Here is a 23,001-nt window from a genome sequence, read left to right as displayed (position 1 = left end):
TATGTAAAGGAGGCGGCTGTGAGTTCCATATGAAATTTTATGATACGAATTACATATAAAAATGTGTTTGAAAGTGTTGTATGACAAGTTGTTCGTGTTTAAGTGTCAATATAACATATTCCACTGCTCAGTCTCCTCCCAGATAAATTTAGAAATACCACAGTAAATTTAGAGGTGGATGTATGTCGTAAACAACAATAGATCGAGGAAAATTGCATGAAAGGAATCTAGCAGAGACCTTTCAGTGTCTGATACCTGCTTGGAAGAACAAGTCGAAGGAGAGCGAAAAAACAGTGAATTTCATGTCTGCTGGAACGAATTATAGTTGAAATTTGTTCTATCGTTCAAACAGATACTGGTGGAAGAAGTACTTGTTTTTCCGTTTTATCTGGTAATGGTAGCGTAGAACATTAACGTTAAGTATCTCAGAAGGCCTTTAATGATGCCTTCCTGAAGACGTTTCCTGCTGTGGTAGAGACGGGAGCGCTAATGGGTATCTTTTCTGACAGTCACCTGAGAAAAACCGTCGACGGCTGCGATGTCGGCGGCCCTGTCGGGTGCCGGCTCAGAACGCAGCGGCAAAATAGTCTCCGAAGGCGCCGGGGGTGCCTCCTTGGTAGTGCTCTTAGTAGCCGCTGGAGGCGCGCTCGTCGTCGGCGTCGACGTCTTCGTTGCTGCCTTCCCGGAAGACGGAAACACGAACGGCCAGTTACCTGAAAGGTGACACAGTGCCGTTCAGTCGTGGATACTAATAGTAGTGTAGAGACTTATAACAGGTCATTTGTAGATGGAAACAAACAAAAAACAGTAATATTGACGCTGTTCTGCCACTTTTAACCAAAAAGTAATTGCTGGTACAATTGCGGATATTCAAGGCAATATTATCGCGGACAGCAGCGAATAACTAAAACCTTGTTCAGACCAGAGCGAATGTACGAGATGTATTCTAAAAGTCAGGTACGATTAGGCGCGAAATGGAAACCACTGTGAAAATCCGATGGAACTTTGCACAGATGTGTTGGGCAGTGTCTAAAGTCGCTCTTTTCAGTTCAGAGCGCAAAGTGATCACATAGAAATGCCTAAAACAACAGTGTCTCCCGCCAAGTATGTAAATCTGGTGAAAGATTTCGCCTGAAGCTATGGAACTCACATAACATAAATGTCATGTGTTTCTTTTTCAAGACGATTTTCAGCCGCACTCTGCAGGGGCAATGAAGACGCTCCTGCAGCGTTTTCGATGCGCGATGTGAAGTGTTTGATCGCCCACAGTACAGCCCTTAATTGGCTCTCTCCATTGTTCATCTCTGCTCACATGAACCGCTGGCTATGAAGACAACATTTTGGCACAAACAACGAAAGGCGGGCCGGCGTAGAGAACTGGCGGAAAGCATGGGCGGCTGCTTTCTGTGACAAGGGTGTTGGAAAGTTTGTACAACGCCACGACAAATGCCTAAGTCGGAGCGGCGACTATTTAGAGAGGTAGTTGGAAGGTAAGATTAACTATTAAGAATTAAAAAAATTTTGATTTTCAGTATGGTTTCCATTTCGCGACCAAACGGACCTTTCTTTCCGAACAGCCCTCGTATGTAAAAGCTAGCGAACGAGCACTTGTAGACAACTCGCCAGTGTTCACTATATTTCGCTTGTATCTATGAACAAGTGTTTACACTAGGTGGATTGGAGGAGACCACGGTATAACGAACATAGCGTTCGAACGCTGCGTTGCTGGCTTTTTTTTTTTTTTTGTTTTTTTTTTTTGGGCTTAACAATCGGCATATTCACGATACATCACTATACCCTTAGAGATACTATGCAAAACTTTGACACTCAGAGACTAACATTTTGCATGGCGGACGCAGTGTTTTTGTTGAAGCAAAATACATGGCATGAGAAAAAAAGAGGTGACGTGCCTCAGTTCGTACATAGACTTGAAATACGTGGAAGTAGAGCATTAATTGCAACTCTCCTTAGCAGTATTTCAAAGCTTTGCACACACTTCCTTGGGTCGTCATTACAGTCGAGGTAATTTAAAACTACAATTTGTGCCCAACTGAAAAGGAGACCTTGACGGTAGCGGCGTTGTACTTAATCACAGTAGTTGAACTTGTTTACTGTGAGACGGTGTGACGGTATTTCCAGTTGCACAAGCAGAGTTAACGGCTTCGCAGCAATTTTCTCATTTCTGAAGAGTTTTTTCCACCGTTCGTTACATGATGGATTCCTCCAAATCAGCACAAGGAGCGGTAAATCAATTTCTTCTAGCAGGAGCGGAGCATGCTTCACAAATTTATTGTAAGGTGAAAGAGGTGTATCGAGAGAAGTGTCTTTCATGTTTCACAACATTCCGATGGTGTCAGCGTTATGAGGCGAGAAGTGTAGACGATATCATAAAGCTCCTCCAGAAATTTCCGGACGGCCTGGATCATCCTCCTTTTTCTATCTTTCTTTGGGCCTTGTCCCACGCCAACGCGGGGTCAGAAGTGTTATTACGGATTTGGCAGTATTAGATACAGAGGGTGGCCGAATACCCTTCCTGCCGCCACTGGAACATCCTCCTTACAGCCCTGATATCTCCCCAGGTGATTCGCACATCTTCGGCCCCTTAAAACAGTGTCTAAAACGTCAAGAAGGTGACGCGGAAGTGCAGGAAACCGCGGGAAACTAGATCCATCAGTAACTCTGGAGTTTCTACGACGAAGCCCTCCACTCTCTTCCTGCGTGCTAGGATTGTAATTTTGCTATTAAAATTTCTTAACATACAACAAAAACCTCATTTTCATTAGGGCACACCTAACAGAACATTAATTACCGACGAGCAACATGACCTGAAAGAAGGCTAGTATTTACACTATGGTCATTACCATCCTGAGACGTATACATTGGTGATGTTTTCAGATCAGAATAGCTGCTGTGTCTCAGATAGTTTCTGATGGCTGCTATGGTATATGCAAAGCAGTTCAGTGATTTTATTATGGTACATATAAGAAACATTTTGTGAATAAAATATGATTAAGGGAATGACATAAGCTACTTAATAAAATGGTTTGTGTTAATAAAATCTGCTGTATTGGGGACTACATACCAGGTAAACTAATTTTACTTGTCATCAAAAATCCCTATAATAACAGTACAACATCAGCTACCACAAACATAAGCAACAATAATGACCACATCTTTCATATTTTTTAGTTTTATTCTACATTGTCATCGGTTTTCCACATAAACCAAAGTGTATGTATGTGTGTATGTCTGGAATCTCCTCCCAAACCCCTGGATCGACTTCAACCAAATTTGGGACAGAAACAGCAGGTCCTCTGGTATTAGCACTTCGATCTGTTAGCTCCAACAAAAGTGAAGATATTGGGTAAAAAGTGTTTATCCACTCCCATGCTCTGCTTGACAGACATGCTGTGTGGCAGCAGTATCGGCCTACCCAATCAATTTGCTTTGCAGGGATATCTACATATCAGGGGCAAGAAACAGTTTTCTAGTCCCTGACATGTAGGCTACACTACAAGCATGACATGCATGTTATGTTGAAGTACTATTAGCCTGCTTTATCTACCTGTTTTCGGTGGTGGTCAGTACGTCAGGGGCAAGGAAATGAATTTCAGGCCCCTGATTTGTAGCCTTCCCTGTATGACATGCATGTTGTGGAAGTAGTAGCGACCTGCTGTATTGAACTGTACTGAAGGGATACAGTTGCCAAATGGTGGTTGGGGACAGTTTAAGATGGACAGAGGATGGTATAAACAGATTGAGGAGAGGACAGAGAGAGGGGAGGAAGAGATTGCACGAGGCACGTAGGTGGGAAAAGGAAGATGAGGAGGAGGATATGGACAGAGGGAGGGGGAGAAAGATATGGTAGGGAGAGGGGGAGTAAGATATGAAGAGCCAGATTGACAGGGGAGGAGGAGGTAGATAGAGGAGGGAGGATGTTGTGGACAGACAGATGGAGGTAGAGAGCAAGAAGGTGGGAAGAGATGTGTTTGATATATGTGTCAAATGCTTAAACAGGTGAAGCTGTGTGTAAAAGGTCAGTGTGTGTGTGTTTGTGTGTGTATGTGTGTGTGTACATTTCACATTTCCTTCTGAAACAGTGAATCAGTTTGAGCCAATTTGATAAACATACTAGGTATTGTCTGGGGAGCTAGAACTGCAGGGGTAAGAACCACCTACCTCCCACAGACGTGGGACAGGGGTGGGGAGGTTTGGTAACCCCTGACAGCTAAGCTGTACTATATGACAGGCATGTTTGTGATACTATTGCGATGCATTCCAGGGACTATATGAGTGAATGTGTGTGGCTAAGTAGGGAAAAAGGGAAGGAGGAGGAGATGGATAAATTGAGGGGGAGCAACGAAATAGGGTGAGAAAGGAGGGACAAGGAAATGAACAGAGAGGGGGAAGGAGCAGATGGGCAGATAGAGGTGGGAAGATAATATGGATAAACAGAGAAGGGGAGGAAGAGATAGACAGGGAGGAGTGGGAGCAGGAGATGTGTACCATATACATAGGCAGGCAAAGCCGCAGGTAAAATGCTAGTAGGTACATATTTGTTCTTTTCTTTTCTTTCGACATTTGTGCAGTTATATTTATATTCTTCTACCAGCAAATTACATTCTCTAAACATCATCCCATCGATCACTCAACTCAACAATAGATGTAGGCACGATAGCAGAGAAAAGCTTTCTGACTGCTGACGCCGAAGTGGAGAGAACGGGTACTTCCTTCAGTGGTTTGCTAAAAGCCCGACAGCCAGAGGAACACGAGCGAACACTAGCAAATAACAAAGCATGACTGAACACAGTTCGCTAACACTCGCGTATCACTTACACGAGACAGAATGCTAGCCTTTCTCATGTTCGGTCCAGTCGAAACGAGGCTTGAGCCAGTACCCACAGTGGGTGGCGGAGGCGGTCCGCTCACCTGAGAAGGCTGCGGGCTTATCGTGGCTGCGGCCGTTGTTTCCGTGGGCGCCAACGCTGAGTCCGGGGCGGGAGGCGGCGTACCTGCCGCCGGGGATGAGGTTGGCGGCGGCGGGCGGCGGCTGCAGCAGCAGCGCCAGTGGCCGCAGCGACGGCGGCGGGGGCGGCGAGGGCGGCGGGGGCGGCGTCGGCTGCCCGGCCACCAGACCGGCCGACAGTGCCGTCAGCCATAGCAGCGTCAGCGGCGCCATTGTTACAAGACCTGCAACAGCGGCGGCCGTCTTCTCTCAGAAATGCGGCAAGCCTTCACACTGGGTGGAATCATGTAGGGCCTACGTCGCTAAAGGATCCCACCTTCTCTCGTAGAACTTTCCCTTATGGTTGTAACTTTAAAAGTCCTTGTATCGCATAGTAAAATACTGATTTTGGTATGTATCAGATACTACAATACTATTTTGTATAGTAATGGGCTTTGTATCGTATACTAAAATACTGTTTGGGCGTGTATCGGATACTACAATACTGCTTTGTACGTTCAAACGTGGGCAAATAAAACCCACAGTTGAAAAAATACACATCAGACTACCATCTTTGATGTTAGGGTTATGAAGTCTTATAATGTTCAGTTAAATGTCACTTATTGATAATGGCAAGAAAGGTAGCTGATGAGTAGTAATTACACAGGAGGTAATGAAATTAACTGATGAAAGGAGAAAATATAAAAATACAGCAAATGAAGCAGGCAAAAGGAAAAACAAAAGACTAAAAAATTATATTGACGGTAAGTGCAAAATGGCTTGAGGGCAATAGTTATAGGACAAATATAAAGATTTAGAAGCATATCTCACTGGGAGAAAGATAGATACCGTCTCAAAAAAATTATGGAGGCTTTTGGAGAAAACAGAAGCAGTTGTATGACTATCAAAAGCTCATATGGAAGACCAGTCCTCAGCTAAGAAGGGAAAGCTGAAAGGTGGAAGGAGCAATAGTCAATCTGTACAAGGGAAATGAACTTGCAGGCAATACTGTAGGAATGGAAGAGGACGTAGATGAAGACGAGATGGGAAGAAGAATCTGACAGAGCACTGAAAGACCCGTGGAAACAAGACCGCAGGAGGTGTCATTTAATTTCTCGCCCTTCTCCTTCCTATTGTAAAACACCCCAGGAATTTTAATAGAAGGAGGAGAGTGTGAAATTGAATGACATCTGAATTCCGGTGCTCCAGAAAATGTATGCCAGTCTTTCACAGCGGTGTGATAGCAACAGCGGACGATGGCAGTCGACAACGCCCAATTACGCTCGCACATTCAAAACATGTGACGTCATGCCACTGTGCGGAGGCACGCGGAAGCAGAATTTTGCTGTAGTCAGTAGCGAGCCTAGGTGTGAGTCGGGCATTCATAGTAGCTACGATCCCCCTTGAAAACGTCCTCTGCAAATAAGGACGAAACGTTGAGTTTTAACGTACAATCCATTCGACCACGGCATAATACCCCGAAACATTTTTATTGTGACTCTAATTTTTAACCTCACAACCTTTTCGCGAGATACGCACATGAGGAAGCAATAATTATTTTTGCTTAGTCTGGTGAAGGGAAACTGAAACAAAGTAGATATTATCACATGTAATCTCATCAAAATGTTTGAAGTCGACTGAAAAATTTCACACACATACGGAAGACTGAAAAGGATGACTGGATAGCTCTATTATAACAATAGTTAGCAAAATATACCTTGAAAACGAGATTGCATCCCAGTCCGAAAAAATTTTAGGTGATATTGCGTACTTCGTTAACCGAGAAAAAATTCTATCTGATCCTGATTTATTACACCGCAAACCATTCGCTACTAGAACAGGAAAAGGGGAACCAAGTACCCTCTTCCACACACCAGACGAGACAGCGAGTTAATATTGCATTGACATCCAGTTCTGAGGTATTTTTAAAGTTTCAAGTTTATGTCACATCAGTGCGTTAGTTTAAAATCAATTCCAAAATTTGTATCCAACAGATATGAAAGAGAGCGAGTTAATAAAAATTTATTAAAATAAGTTCTATATGCCAGATTTGGCCGAAACTCCTCTAATTGTCCCTGAGCTTTTATATTACCCATTTTTCACCCCCAGCCTCAGCCGTACAGGTGCTAGGGAGGTCTTACTAACACAATAATTTTTTTTTTCCAGGTTGCAGGTGAAAGCTGAGCTCAGTTCGGTAGAAACTACTTCAGGTTCGCCTGTAACGGACGGGCGACTGAGTTGTTGCAGACTTTTTCTATAGCTAGAAATTTAAGCACATTGTGCCTGTAGTACCTGTGACAAAATCGGCTAAGCACAACCATCGTGCAGGAAGTCCACTTGGACAGGCGGTGTTCCGTGTTAATGCTTCCTTGCTAGCCCTTTTTCACCAACACCCCTTCACACATTGCAGGTAGGTGGTTTTTACCTTCACATTATCGCTCTCTACGTTTACATCTGTATCTACATGCATACTCCGCGAGTTATCGTACAGTGCGTGGCGGAGGGTACCCTGCCCCTAATAGTTATTTGCTTTGCTGTTCTACTCGCAAACAGAGCGAGGGAAAAACTATTATCTATATGCCTGCGTACAAGCCCTAACCTCTCTATCCTTATTCTCGTAGTCCTTACGTGAAATGTACTCTGCCGGCAGTAGAATCGTTCTATAGCCAGCCTCAAATTTTCCCAATAGCGCTCCCCGGAAAGAACGTCGCCTGACGTCCAGAGATACACGAAGCATCTCCGCAACATTTGTTTGTTTTTCAGACCTACCGGCAAGAAATCTAGCAGGATTTCTCTGAATTGCTTCGAAGTCTTCCTTTAAACCGACCCAAACTTCCACATTTCATCAACAATGCATCTGCATTTTGCACTCGTACATCCGTTATGTATATCACCGTACAGCGAAGACATTTTAATTGGAAGTCGCTTACCCGGCGTCGATGCATAAATTGGATATTGCATTGTCTGTGCTGTTGAGAAATACGATGCAATGTATCCCCCGTACGGGAATATACATAATGAATGTACGAGTGCAGGTTGTAGGCACCTGGTTGACGAGATATGGAGGTATGGGTCTGGCCATGGTGGGGTGGGGTCTCGGAGAGCCTAATGATAAAGCGACCGATTGCGATAAGCGGGAAATCTGGGTTCGAGTCCAGGTCCGGCTTAAATTTTCAGTTTTCGTCACTCAGTTACACAGCTGACGGTTGACCATATTCGCATCTGAGAATACACTTCATTATGGGTTAGTTTTTCCTACTCATCTGCATTGACTTACATTTCTTATTTGTCATCGAGTTTTGAGTTATTTTACCCTTTCAAATCTCTACGTCATCAGGACGTTAGTTTAAAATCAGCTGCAAAATTTGTACCGAAAAGACAGACGAGAAAATGACTTACAAAACAAGGTTCCCAGCGGTGCGATCGACTTTTTGAAACAATGTATACGACGATACAGGTTAACATACCAGGTATCACAGCCTGCAGCCATTTAGCCTGGCGGACCCTCGTTTACTACTAATGATGAAAAAAATTAGGAATTTCGCTGACGCTGTATAGCTTTAAAAATAGTAAAGCTTTACAGATTGGTTGCATAGGCTAATGGTTGCTGGCACGGCAGCTCGGCGTGTACGGCAAGAGGGTTGGCAGCCCTCTGCAATATAAATGAGTGACAGGATCAACGATGAAGTGCAACAGGTGTCATGAGATATCGGCCCCGAACAAATACAACTAGCAAAAAGAAATTAAAAAAAAAAGATGGTTAAGGTACGGACCTCCTACGCAAAAGCTTTTTGGTTTGAATCTCGTCAGGTACATCGATTTTTTTTTTATTTTTACATCTTTATCGAAATGACTTTGATTATTATTTTTATTCAATTATTTGGTTTGAATGTAATATTTTTATTTTTAAATCTTTGTGTAAATGTATTTGAGTTTTATTATTTTTCAATTAATTGTTTTAAATGTAATCTTTTCTACGCAGTTCTGCTCCGTATTAGTCATCGAATGAAATACATTATTTGCACTAGTTTTTCTGCCTACCGGTCTTTTTTTATTTGGAATCTTTGTTCATGTGATTTTATAAAGTTACTTAAAATCCGTCTTGATTGCAATTTTTTTTTATTCATATGACCGGTTTCGGTTCATTCAGAACCGTCTTCAGATCTGATATTTCAGTTACAGGAGTAACCCGTCCAAATCCAGCAACTTTCACATGCTACGTCACATGTGATTTGGACGGGTTACTCCTGTAACTGAAATATCAGATCTGAAGATGGTTCTGAATGAACCGAAACCGGTCATATGAATAAAAAAAATGCAATCAAGACGGATTTTAAGTAACTTTATAAAATCACTGATTGCTGTTATCCCATAAGACATTATGTCTGTTTTTGCAAAATCATGTGATTTTGATTATTGTTATGTATTAACCCGGATTTAATTGCTTCCATGTCATTGCATCCGTTATTTATATTTCTCATTTTGCTTGAATTTCGTTATACTCATAATCTCAGCTCCATTTAAATCATCATTCATCTTATTTTGTTCATAGCCCAATAAAAACTTGTGTTTGAAATGTTTGTACAGCGATTACCATCGAAAAAATGTACATCGTGTAACGAAAAATACAATATTGACATCACAGCAGAGTCAATGTAAATAGATTATTCCGTCTTTTGTTTATTAACCGGAAGATCGGCATTTTCAATTGTTTAGACATTATCATAGAAAATAAAAATAATTTAATTCACATGCACAAAGATTCCAAGTGGAAAAAGAATGATAGCAAGAAATAATAAGAGCGACTGCAGAAGTTAAAACGTTTGAAGTGATGTGACGAATTAATTCAATAAAAATAATGATCAAAGTCATTTCTATAAAGATTTAAAAATAGAAAACAAAATCAATGTACCTAAAGCGAGTCGAACTAAAAATATTTTGCGTGGAAAGCCAGTACAATTACTCAGTGCAACCGGTCGGTAAATAGCTACTATATTAAAAACCGTAGAGCATCAAGCGAAATTCCGAATTTTTTATCATAGATTACTTACAAACGAGTGTCCACCAGGGCGAATGGCTGCAGTGTGCTATTCCTTTGCACCTTAAGCTACATCATCGTACAGACTGCTTCAAAAAGTCGATCCCACCGCTAGGTACCTCTTCATATTAGTAAAAATACACTACTGGCCATTAAAATTGCTACACCACGAAGATGACGTGCTACGGACGCGAAATTTAACCGACAGGAATAAGATGCTGTGATATGCAAATGATTAGCTTTCCAGAGCATTCACACAATGTTGGCGCCGGTGGCGACACCTACCACATGCTGACATGAGGCAAGTTTCCGACCGATTTCTCATACACAAACAGCAATTGTCCGGCGTTACCTGGTGAAACGCTGTTGTGATGCCTCGTGTAAGGAGGAGAAATGAGTACCATCACGTTTCCGACTTGGATAAAGGTCGGATTGTAGCCTATCGCGATTGCGGTTTATCGTATAGCGACATTGCTGCTCGCGTTTGTCGAGATCCAATGACTGTTAGCAGAATATGGAATCGGTGGGTTCAGGAGGGTAATACGGAACGCCGTGCTGGATCCCAACGGCCTCGTATCACTAGCAGTCGAGATGACAGGCATTTTATCCGCATGGCTATAACGGATCGTGCAGCCACGTCTCGATCCCTGAGTCAACAGATGGGGACGTTTGCAAGACAACAACCATCTGCACGAACAGTTCGACGACGTTTGCAACAGTATGGACTATCAGCACGGAGACCATGCGGTTATCCTTGACGCTGAATCACAGGCAGGAGCGCCTGCGATGGTGTACTCAACGACGAACCTGAGTGTACGAATGGCAGAACGTCATTTTTTCGGATGAATCCAGGTTCTGTTTACAGCATGATGACGGTGGCATTCGTGTTTGGCGACATCGCGGTGAACGCACATTGGAAGCGTGTATTCGTCATCGCCATACTGACTGATGACCATAGATGTTAAGTCCCACAGTGCTCAGAGCCATTTGAACCATTTGAACCATCGCCATACTGGAGTATCACCCGGCGTGATGGTATGGGGTGCCATTGGTTACACGTCTCGGTCACCTCTTGTTCGCATTGACGGCACTTTGAACAGTGGACGTTGCATTTCAGATGTGTTACGACCCGTGGCTGTACCCTTCATTCGATCTCTGCGAAACCATACATTTCAGCAGGATAATGCACGACCGCAAGTTGCAGGTCCTGCAGAGGCCTTTCTGAATACAGAAAATGTTCGACTGCTGTCCCGGCCAGAACAATCTCCAGATTTCTCACCAATTGAAAACGTCTGGTCAATGTCGGCCGAGCAACTGGCTCGTCACAATACGCCAGTCACTTCTCTCGATGTCGTGTTGAAGCTTCATGGGCAGCTGTACGTGTACACGCCATCCAAGCTCTGTTTGACTCAATGCCCAGGCGTATCAAGGCCGTTATTACGGCCAGAGGTGGCTGTTCTGGGTACTGATTTCTCAGGATCTGTGCATCCATATTGCGTGAAAATGTAACCACATGTCAGTTCTAGTATAATATATTTGTCCAATGAATACCCGTTTATCATCTGCATTTCTTCTTGGTGTAGCAATTTTAATGGCCAGTAGTGTAAGTTAAAGAAACGGCTGTTTCCAAACAAGACGACACAACCAACTCAGTACATAATTTTGTCGCAATATAGCCTTCGAAATTAAATCCAGTGTGCGATGCTCGCTGTCTTAGCTCGACCTCACTGGCAAGAGATCGGGCAATGCGACCACGGTGTTGTCTGCGCCTCGGACCGGCTGTCACAATGCGCAGTCCACCTCCGCCTTTTGGTGTAGCCCTTCCAGACGCGACGGTAGACCAGTCGGGCGCGCGACGCCATAAAAAGCCACTGCGAGGTCGCAGACCCGACCTTTTCCCCCCTCCCCGGCCAGAGCGACACAGTAAAATTCAGCGCCACTGTAAAATTCGGCGCCCGCCGCCCTTCTCGAGACGCGGAGCTAGCGAGGCCGCTCCAGTTTTACTGTCGTCCCACACTTTGACGGCAAGCGGCTGCCACTCTGGACCAGAAGGAGCGCCACGCGCGGGTCCGTCCTTTCGTCATCCACGGTATCAGACGCGACGGTGAGTGAGTGTCTCCGCTGCCGCCGGAGAAGTTTTGAAACAGCAACAGATTAACGTGAAACTGAAAAGAAACCAAAAGCCAAACTTAGCGTAAGAGAGGCCATGCGTGAAGCGTTCAACGAATTCGAAAGCAAAGTTCTATGCACCGAACTGACAAAAAATGCTAAGAAGTTTTCGTCTTATGTTAAGTCAGTAACCGCACCGAACCATCACTCGAGATAGCCTGTAATCATAATGGCATTGAAACGGCAAAACTAATAAACGTCTTTTCCCATAGCTGTTTACAAAAGAGATCGTACAATTCCTCCTTTAAAAAGTCATACGAACGACAAAATGACAGATATTTATCAATGAAATTCGCCAACAGCCATTTAAGTGAGATGTTATTTTATTTTATTTTGACGACCAGTTTCGGCATTCCACTGTGTCATCTTCAGGCCCCGTATGCATCTCTTAGAAATAAACGATGTTGGGATACGGTTTCGAATTCACGACATCCGGGAATATGTGGCGTTGTATGACAAGTGCTTCATTCGAAGACTAGATTACAATCAAGTCTTCCAGCAATATATGGCACTGTATGACAATATCGTTTATTTTTGAGAGATGCATATGGGTCCTGAAGATGGCATAGAGGGATGCCGAAACTGTTAGTAAAAATACCTCTACGTCTACATCTACGTGACTACTCTGCTATTCACAATAAAGTGCCTGGCAGAGGGTTCAATGAACCACCTTCAAACTGTCTCTCTGGAATAGCGAGCGGGAAAAACGAGCACGTAAATTTGCGAGGTGCCGGGATGGAGAAGAGTTTGTACTTCTTTAATTCAGACGAATTTCACATGAGAACTGGACATGGACTCGACCCCCTCCTTACATACCACCTAATTGATTATGTGCGCAACGGTAATCGAAGAAAATGATGGTCGACCCAGCCAGTTGGTAAAATAAGGAGTGCACACTCACAATAATTTAATAAAAATCGTAATCTACTCAGAAAAAAGGAGAGCTTTATCATAATAAACAACAGGAAATGGGATTCTGCATATATCTACGAAATGATATGCGGATTAAATATTTCAATGAGATTATAGACACAAACAGTGGGTTAAAGGACAGGGTATACTGAAATATTATGAGAATAAGAGTTGGCTCGAGAACAAGGCGCTCCTACTTTCTGTGATGCAATAGATTGACGATAATGACTGGAGGTCCTAATGAATCAAATATTAATCTCCCGGCTATACAGCAGTATCGCAATTAGTAGTGAGAGCTCAAATGGGATCACATGGAGAAACAAGAAAGGTGAACTTGTAGCAAAGCGAGCGCGCGTGCTGCTGACGGCTCAGTATAAAACTGATAAGGTCCTACAGTGCCGGAGCCGCAAAATACTGAACCAGTACTGAAGTCTGCAGCACGTCGTCGGTAGGCAACGTCCTGATGATGCAGTCGCCGACTTCTGCCGTGCAGCAACTCTGTGTCAACCCCTGGCCTCGAAGGCTGTCCGAGAATTCTAAGTTATTCCGAAAAAGAGCGACCAAGTAGCAAGACTGTCCGACCCCAACGAAGATCAGATCCCGAATCCACTGCCCGCGCAACGCAAGAGTGAAGCCAACATTGCTCTGCTCCCTACTCTCCTCGAAAAACCGCGAATCAGCATTCAGTTCTGATTCCAAAATTCCTCCACACTGTCTCATAACATTATTCGCGCCAATAGCGACTGTTCCCTCCAATTTCGAGCAGGGCTTTATGACGTCAACTAGCCTCAGTTTGAGTTGACCGATCATGCCTCTGCTACTCAGCTGAGGGCACTGACTGGCTACGAAAACAACCTGCTTAGACCACCGGCCATCCGGTGCCAGACAGTCGCACTCAGCAGGGCACAGTCCACAAGTTTTCTCCGAATCAAGAGGACAATGCAGTCAGTCGGTGCCAGAAATCTTCGTTCCAGAGGCGCCGGAACGGAAAACACATAAACTGCGGCGACACTCGGACGTCTCGCAGGTGGTTTCGCCCTGCATACAATAGTCAAGTCAAGTCTTCCTGCGGCGTTTACCATCTTTGAGGCCGAATTGTCTGCGATCTTGCGGGCTTTGGAGCAGATGAGATTTCCCAGTCTTAAGTTTCTCATCTGTTCTGACTCCCTGAGTGCCCTTCAGACTATCCAACACTTGTACCCAGCGGATACGGTCGTCCAGAACATCCATGATGCCCTACTCTACCTGCAACGGCAGGGGAAGGAGGTTTCTTTCTGCTGGGTGCCGGGGCACGTGGGTATTAGGGGAAACGAACTGGCGGATGTGGCTGCCAAAGATGCATGTTCCCTCCCTCACGTTGTTGAATGTGCCGTCCCCCTCCATGCTGTTACCTCCCTTTTGCGTTTTCGTGTTATGCGTCAATGGGAAGAGGAGTGGCTGGCAGTCGGTGAAAATAAGCTGCGTCTGGTCAAGGCCACCACGCGGCCATGGCGTACGTCCTACCAGTCATGCAGGCGGGATGAGGTTCTCCTCACTCGCCTCCGCATCGGGCACAGTCCCTTAACGCACGGTTTTTTACTCCGGCGGGAGGACCCCCCAATCTGCAGTGCTTGTGGCGTCCAGATTACGGTCCGCCACATTTTACTTGACTGTCCATTATTGTCTGACCAGAGGGCGGTGGTTTCCTTGCCACCGGATTTGCCCTCTATTTTGCAAGACGACGCAACGACTGTGGTTAAGGTCTTACGGTTTTGTGTCCTGTCCAATTTGTTGCCTCGGATTTTAGGGAGAGGATTTTAATGTGCTGCTGGGTGACTGGCTCAACCAGGCTTTAGGTAAGAGGTCCGCCAGTCACGATTACCTACTTGTTTCACTTCGATTTCTGTTCTCTTTTCCTTGTGTTTCCTTTCCTTTTTTAGTGCGTTTCTTCTCCTCTTGTTTTGCCTCTGTATGTGAGATTTGTAACTGCGTCAGGTCTGTGTCTTTTAGCCGTTCTCCTTGTTCGCTGTCCGTCTTCGTCCCTTCACTGCATGTGTTCCTGTTTCTATGCGTTTGGGCGCTGATGACCACGCTGTTTAGCGCCCGAAACAATCAAACCACACACACACACACACACACTCGACCGATGTCAGTCGTTCCGCCAGGCGCTTAAGCCTATTGTAAGAACCCCTCAGAATTCAGGCAATTGCAGCCCCGACCGGAAACGCAGTGTGCCGCGTCCTCCGATGCTCGCCTCGCACAAGCCACCCAGGGAAGTAAAACAACATGTTTAGGAATCAGTGATAAGTATTTTTTGAGCTCTCAGTACAAATACTCGCATTACAATAACGTTATTCGGTCTGTTACTACCGTGCTATGACATAGAACATTAATAAAATTGATGAAAATGAGAGGCGACATTCAAAAGAGGGCATGAAACCTATCAAATTTTTCTGTGCAAGCCCTGATTTCTCTTATTTTATCGTGATGATCATTTCTCCCTAAGTAGGTGTGTGCCAACAAAAAAAATGGTTCAAATGGCTCTGAGCACTATGGGACTCAACTTCTGAGGTCATTAGTCCCCTAGAACTTAGAACTAGTTAAACCTAACTAACCTAAGGACATCACACACATCCATGCCTGAGGCAGGATTCGAACCTCCGACCGTAGCGGTCTCGCGGTTCCAGACTGCAGCGCCTAGAACCGCACGGCCACGTGTGCCAACAGAATGTTTTCGCAATCGGAGGAGAAAAATGGTGATTGAAATTTCATGAGAAGATAAAATAAAATAACGTCTCAATTACACGGCCTTTGGCGAATTTCATTGATAATTACTTGACCAGCTGATGTCCCCTGTCCATGATGGATCAACAGAAACTAAATGACAGGTAAGTCACCAAGGGATAGAAAAGCTGAAGTGTCGGCAGACGTGCCAACACTGTTTTGTTGGAGGAGACCGAAATGCACGCTATAAGCTCACGCAGGCTGGCGTGAGGTCTGAAACAGGATACGTAATGAATGCTATAAAGAAAAGTACGTAGCTTCTGGAATACTTAACTTTAATCCACATTTGTAGAACATCGCTCTTGATGATACATAAATATTATAGCAATTGAATACGGCGCCTTGCTAGGTCGTAGCAACTGTAGCTGAAGGCTATGCTAACTATCGTTTCGGCAAATGAGAGCGTAATTCTCAGTGAACCATGGCTAGCAACGTCGGCTGTATAACTGGGGCGAGTGCTAGTACGTCTCTCTAGACCTGCCGTGTGGTGGCGCTCGGTCTGCAATTACTGACAGTGACGAGACGCGGGTCCGACGTATACTAACGGACCGCGGCCGATTTAAATGCTACCACCTAGCAAGTGTGGTGTCTGGCGGTGACACCACAAAAGCAACCGAGATCGCTCATAGAGAAATCCCCGCTGTACCAGACGAGATACCATAACAATTATAGACAGAGTTTGCGATTGAGCTTGTCCCTCTTCTAGCAGCAGGGTTGCTTAAGTCTCTGGAGGAGCGAAGCTTTCATAACGATCCGAAAACAGTACGGGTCATCCCAGTTTTCAAGAAGGGCCGTCGAACAGACGCACAAAACTGCAGATCTACATTTTTGATGTCGGTCCTGGGTTCGGTTGTTTGAAGAAGGAGACCAGGCAGCGAGGTCATCGGTCTCATCGGATTAGTGAAGGACGGGGAAGGAAGTCGGCCGTTCCCTTTCAAAGGAACCATCCCGGCACTTGCCTGGAGCGATTTAGCGAAATCACGAAAAACCTAAATCAGAATGGCCGGACGCGGGATTGAACCGTCGTCCTCCAGAAAGCGAGTCCAGTGTGCTAGCCACTGCGTCACCTCGCTCGGTTGATGTCGGTCTGCTGTAGAATTTTGGGGCACGTTTCATTCCATTTTATGGTGACACACATGGCGAAATGCACCATCAGCGACTCGCGAGGCCGCAACAGAGACAACGCTGTGCTGGCAGATTTGCTCCTCGCACAGTGTCTAACTAGTAGCGCTCGCCTGGGGCTAATTAAAGACGGTAGTATTTATTGCTGCCTGCCTGCCTGTCTGTCTGCAGTAAAAAGTGGTGTGCGTCAGCAGCGGGCGACGCGGCCGGAGGAAATTAATCCCAGCCCGGCCCCGGCCGGCTGTGGCGTGGCGCGGCCCCTGGTCGCTGTATATTGCGCTCGCGACCGCCTGACGCCTGTAATGGCCGGGGCGGGCCACGCGGCTGTACGTCAGCGCGTCGCCGACAGATGTCGCGCCGAGCCACGCCCCCTCTCTGTGACGTAGCCACGCTGTAGCCTAGCCAGGCTAGGACGGGACGAGTTATTGCCACTTCGAAGTGACGTCAAAGTGACGTGTCTCTCGACGCGACCGCGAAAGTCGACTGCAGTTGACAAATCGGAGGAGATTGGACTGTTTTCAAGAAGGGAAGTCGAACAGATGTGCAGTACTATAGACCTATATCTCTAACGTCGATCAGTTGTAGATTTTTGGAACACGTATTATGTTCGAGTATAATGACTTTTCTGGAGACTAGAAATCTACGCTGTAGGAATCAGCAGGGGTTTCGGAAAAGACGATCGTGTGAAACCCAGCTCGCGCTATCCATCCACGAGACTCAGAGGGCCATAGACACGGCTTCCCAGGTAGATGCCGTGTTTCTTGACTTCCGCAAGGCGTTCGATACAGTTCCCCACAGTCTTTTAATGAACGGGACTATCAGACCAATTGTGTGATTGGATTGAAGAGTTCCTAGATAACAGAACGCAGCATGTCATTCTCAATGGAGAGAAGTCTTCAGAAGTGAGAGCGATTTCAGGTGTGCCGCAGCGGAGTGTCGTAGGACCGCTGCTAATCATAATATACATAAATGACCTTGTGGATAACATCGGAAGTTCACTGAGGTTCTTTGCAGATGATGCTGTAGTGTATCCAGACGTTGTAACAGTGGAAAATTGTACTGAAATGCAGGACGATCTGCAACGAATTGACGCATGGCGCAGGGAACGGCAATTGAATCTCAATGTAGACAAGTGTAATGTCCTGCGAATACATAGAAAGAAAGATCCGTTATTATTTAGCTACAATATAGCAAGTCAGCAACTGGAAGCAGTTAATTCCATAAATTATCTGGGAGTAGAAGGAGGAGATTAGTGTTAACGTCCCGTCGACAACGAGGTCATTAGAGACGGAGCGCAAGCTCGGGTTAGGGAAGGACGGGGAAGCAAATCGGCCGTGCCCTTTCAAAGCAACCATCCCGGCATTTGCCTGAAAGGATTTAGGGAAATCATGGAAAACCTAAATCAGGATGGCCGGAGACGGGATTGAACCGTCGTCCTCCCGAATGCGAGTCCAGTGTGCTAACCACTGCGCCACCTCGCTCGGTGGGGAGTAAGCATTAGAAGTGATTTAAAATGGAATGATCATATAAAGTTGATCGTCGGTAAAGCAGATGCCAGACTGAGATTCATTGGCAGAATCCTAAGGAAATGCAATCCGAAAACAAAGGAAGTAGGTTACAGTACACTTGTTCGCCCACTGCTTGAGTATTGCTCACCGGTGTGGGATCCGTACCAGATAGGCTTGATGGAAGAGATAGAGAAGATCCAACGGACAGCAGCGCGCTTCGTTACACTATCATTTAGTAATCGCGAAAGCGTTACGGAGATGATAGATAAACTCCAGTGGAAGATTCTGCAGGAGAGAGGCTCAGTAGCTCGGTACGGCCTTTTGTTGAAGTTTCGAGGACATACCTTCGCCGAGGAGTCAAGCAGTGTATTGCTCCCTCCTACGTATATCTCGCGAAGAGACCATGAGGATAAAATCAGAGAGATTAGAGCCCGCACAGAGGCATACCGACAATCTTTCTTTCCACGAACAATACGAGACTGAAATACACTCCTGGAAATGGAAAAAAGAACACATTGACACCGGTGTGTCAGACCCACCATACTTGTTCCGGACACTGCGAGAGGGCTGTACAAGCAATGATCACACGCACGGCACAGCGGACACACCAGGAACCGCGGTGTTGGCCGTCGAATGGCGCTAGCTGCGCAGCATTTGTGCACCGCCGCCGTCAGTGTCAGCCAGTTTGCCGTGGCATACGGAGCTCCATCGCAGTCTTTAACACTGGTAGCATGCCACGACAGCGTGGACGTGAACCGTATGTGCAGTTGACGGACTTTGAGCGAGGGCGTATAGTGGGCATGCGGGAGGCCGGGTGGACGTACCGCCGAATTGCTCAACACGTGGGGCGTGAGGTCTCCACAGTACATCGATGTTGTCGCCAGTGGTCGGCGGAAGGTGCACGTGCCCGTCGACCTGGGACCGGACCGCAGCGACGCACGGATGCACGCCAAGACCGTAGAATCCTACGCAGTGCCGTAGGGGACCGCACCGCCACTTCCCAGCAAATTAGGGACACTGTTGCTCCTGGGGTATCGGCGAGGACCATTCGCAACCGTCTCCATGAAGCTGGGCTACGGTCCCGCACACCGTTAGGCCGTCTTCCGCTCACGCCCCAACATCGTTCAGCCCGCCTCCAGTGGTGTCGCGACAGGCGTGAATGGAGGGACGAATGGAGACGTGTCGTCTTCAGCGATGAGAGTCGCTTCTGCCTTGGTGCCAATGATGGTCGTATGCGTGTTTGGCGCCGTGCAGGTGAGCGCCACAATCAGGACTGCATACGACCGAGGCACACAGGGCCAACACCCGGCATCATGGTGTGGGGAGCGATCTCCTACACTGGCCGTACACCACTGGTGATCGTCGAGGGGACACTGAATAGTGCACGGTACATCCAAATCGTCATCGAACCCATCGTCCTACCATTCCTAGACCGGCAAGGGAACTTGCTGTTCCAACAGGACAATGCACGTCCGCATGTTTCCCGTGCGACCCAACGTGCTCTAGAAGGTGTAAGTCAACTACCCTGGCCAGCAAGATCTCCGGATCTGTCCCCCATTGAGCATGTTTGGGACTGGATGAAGCGTCGTCTCACGCGGTCTGCACGTCCAGCACGAACGCTGGTCCAACTGAGGCGCCAGGTGGAAATGGCATGGCAAGCCGTTCCACAGGACTACATCCAGCATCTCTACGATCGTCTCCATGGGAGAATAGCAGCCTGCATTGCTGCGAAAGGTGGATATACACTGTACTAGTGCCGACATTGTGCATGCTCTGTTGCCTGTGTCTATGTGCCTGTGGTTCTGTCAGTGTGATCATGTGATGTATCTGACCCCAGGAATGTGTCAATAAAGTTTCCCCTTCCTGGGACAATGAATTCACGGTGTTCTTATTTCAATTTCCAGGAGTGTATGTTAGGTCTCTCATGACCATTAAAATTTAGGTTGAAAGTATTATGTGCATACATATACCGATGGTGTTATGTGTATGGGAAAACATGATGCCTCTTAAACTTGTTTACTAAACATATTTTTTAGTTATGAAGATGCGTGTTCCATTTTTCTAAATATTTTACTTTATACAACATTGTACTCTAGTACTATGACAAATGACTGCAGAGAAAATGTGTTTTATATTTTGACAATATGGGAAGTTCAGCGATTTCTTGAGTCATGTTTCCTCTTATTCTTTTTTATGTTAGTTTATGACGATGTAAAATAACTTTCTATCTTATTTTATACAATGTTGTTATCTCTAATGACCAGAGGTCATATCCAAAATAATTTGTGTCTTCTTGTTCGCCACTTATGATTTTGTATTTTGTCGTTGAGTCAATAACGCTAAGGCATCATAGGTCGAGCGTTACTTCTGTTTTGAAAATTTATGACTGCTCTTTGGTGTGGTGTAGGATGTATTCCTATCTATCTAACATCTTTGACGATGTGGTCTGTATGGAATATAGCATGCTAATTCCATTTTATCAAGTGATTCACCACCGAATTACGCTATACGTGCTTTTACATGAGAGTAAAATAGAGATGTTAGCTTGTGCTACTATGATTTATGCTGGTTATGAGTTTTATCAGGTCTGATTGCTATTTGAAAGTGTAAGTTCTCAACCTTTTTTATATTTTGTCTACCATATTTGCGATTGTATTTCTGGTGAGGCATTGTGATTTATTTTCGTTTTCTATTGTATGCAGACAACAGAAGACGGTTCGTTGACGACTGAAAGCGGTTTTGTAATAATTGGAGTAATACAGCTGTGCGCCATCATGAGTTTCAGCCTTTCCAAGTCTTGTACTGATGTCTAGCCGAAACGGCGTTACAAGTAAAGACAAACATCGAGGGATTTGGACGGATTTATACAGATGTAGTGGTTAATAAAAAATAAATGGAGAAGAGAGACCGTGAAAAAGGGAAAGAATTAAAAGCAAATCGGACTTTGTATTACAGAAAAGCTATCGGACTTCGTTATTCGGAAAAGCTATTGTTGGGGTGGTCCTTGTGGCGTTTTTCAGCAAAAGTTAAACCAATTTCCACTACAAAAATTTTTGAAAAGAACAGAGAATAACAAAATGTAACTGACAGGGGGAAATGGCGTAGCTTAGAGTTTATTCTTTACCAGGTTAACATGTCTTCTTTCGTGCGGCGTCCAGGTCTTCAAAAATCCCCTTCAATTCTGCGTGAAATGTCTGCCCCGAAATCTTGCAATCGTCCAGGAATCACTAATTTATACCAATTAAAATGATCTTGATACTGTAAGCAATTTAATTTACTTTGCTACTTCCATCCTCCGAATTTCTTAACAACTTCCACAATATGTCTACACATTAAAATCAGATCAAGACTAGCTAATAAGTTTTTTTAACGTCTTCATCAGATCACGTCTGCCTTAAGCTTCGGCTATCAAGAGACAATCGAAATGGATAGAAAAACAAAAAAGAGTTACAATTTTAGTATTTTCTCTGCCGTCGAGCGCTCATACCGCTGCGACGGCACAATTCATGTCTGAGGGAACGAGTGCAGCGCGGCGAAATTCAAAGTCCCGCTACACAGAGAATGGTTTACAGTATCTTAACGTCGGATGTGGATAAAGATATGGTGTGGATGACATTTTTGTTATTCGCACAGACCTCTGTCTAAGGCGAGGCATCCGTGTGATACCATTGCAGGAGAACACGTGAAAATAAGGAGGACGTCCTCCGGAACAGCAGAGAAGGCCGTGCACGTACACTCTGAATTGGATGCGGGATTGGGGCAGAAACCTCGGTCGACCCTCTGAGGGTTTCCAGCGCGGAGGCGCGGACGCAATACGGCCGCACAAGACAGTGGCAGGCGCAGCGCACGCGCAGTCGCGGCTTCCAGCCGCCCGTAAACCGGGATTCGGAGAGCGCCACTTTGCTTTCATGACGTCACGCGGACCCGATGGCCGCGCGCCTTGGGCGCCATCAGCCTTCTCGCCGCGGGATTACGGATCCACGGCCTCACCCCTCCTCGTCCTCGTCATTACCTTTTGTGACAGTATATGCTTCTCGAGTTATTGCGGCGTCGACTTAGCAAAGTAGGCGCGATCTCCGCACAAAAGAGGAGGCACTGCATTGTTCTGCGGCATCTACATCCACATCCACACTCTGAAAGTCACTGTGAAGCGCGAGTCTGAAGGTACTTCCCAATACACCACGTTATACAAAGTGGCAAGTAATATTGGGGGAAATCCTGGGAAATGAATAGACGACATGCAAAGAAGCGAGAAAGTTCAGATATACGCATGTTCAATTTTTTTTATTGCCTTAATTGCAGGCACGTTTTGTTCTTACACGTTTGCTTCGTTTCTGTCTCCTTTGTTTTAAACTGTCCAGCTTGGTTCTGTATTTTTTTCTTTTTCTCAAATGTTGTCTTCTGATGGCTAAATGCAGTGATCAGGCTCTTCTCCGGTATTTCAAAAATGGTTCAAATGGCTCTGAGCACTATGGGACTTAACATCTGAGGTCATCAGTCCCCTAGACTTAGAACTAAAAAAACGTAACTAACCTAAGGACATC

The 23,001-nt window shown here is 45.5% G+C and overlaps 1 protein-coding gene across 1 annotated transcript in view; it reads right to left on the bottom strand.

Moving 5' to 3' along the window:
• The window catches only part of LOC126092941 (resuscitation-promoting factor RpfA), a 104,445-nt gene that overhangs the window by 9,676 nt on the left and 71,768 nt on the right, over window positions 1-23,001 (bottom strand). Inside the window, exons 2-3 of the mRNA XM_049908675.1 lie at window positions 4,930-5,190; window positions 514-713 (exon numbers count right to left, since the gene is read on the bottom strand). Of these exons, the coding sequence (XP_049764632.1) occupies window positions 514-713; window positions 4,930-5,179 (450 nt within the window). The 5' untranslated portion in view covers window positions 5,180-5,190. The remainder of the gene's footprint in view (window positions 1-513; window positions 714-4,929; window positions 5,191-23,001) is intronic.

Source organism: Schistocerca cancellata, chromosome 1 (assembly GCF_023864275.1).
Source record: "Schistocerca cancellata isolate TAMUIC-IGC-003103 chromosome 1, iqSchCanc2.1, whole genome shotgun sequence".
NCBI lineage: Eukaryota > Metazoa > Arthropoda > Insecta > Orthoptera > Acrididae > Schistocerca > Schistocerca cancellata.
Note: the sequence above shows the minus strand (reverse complement) of the source record. Positions and strands in the feature narration are given on the sequence as shown.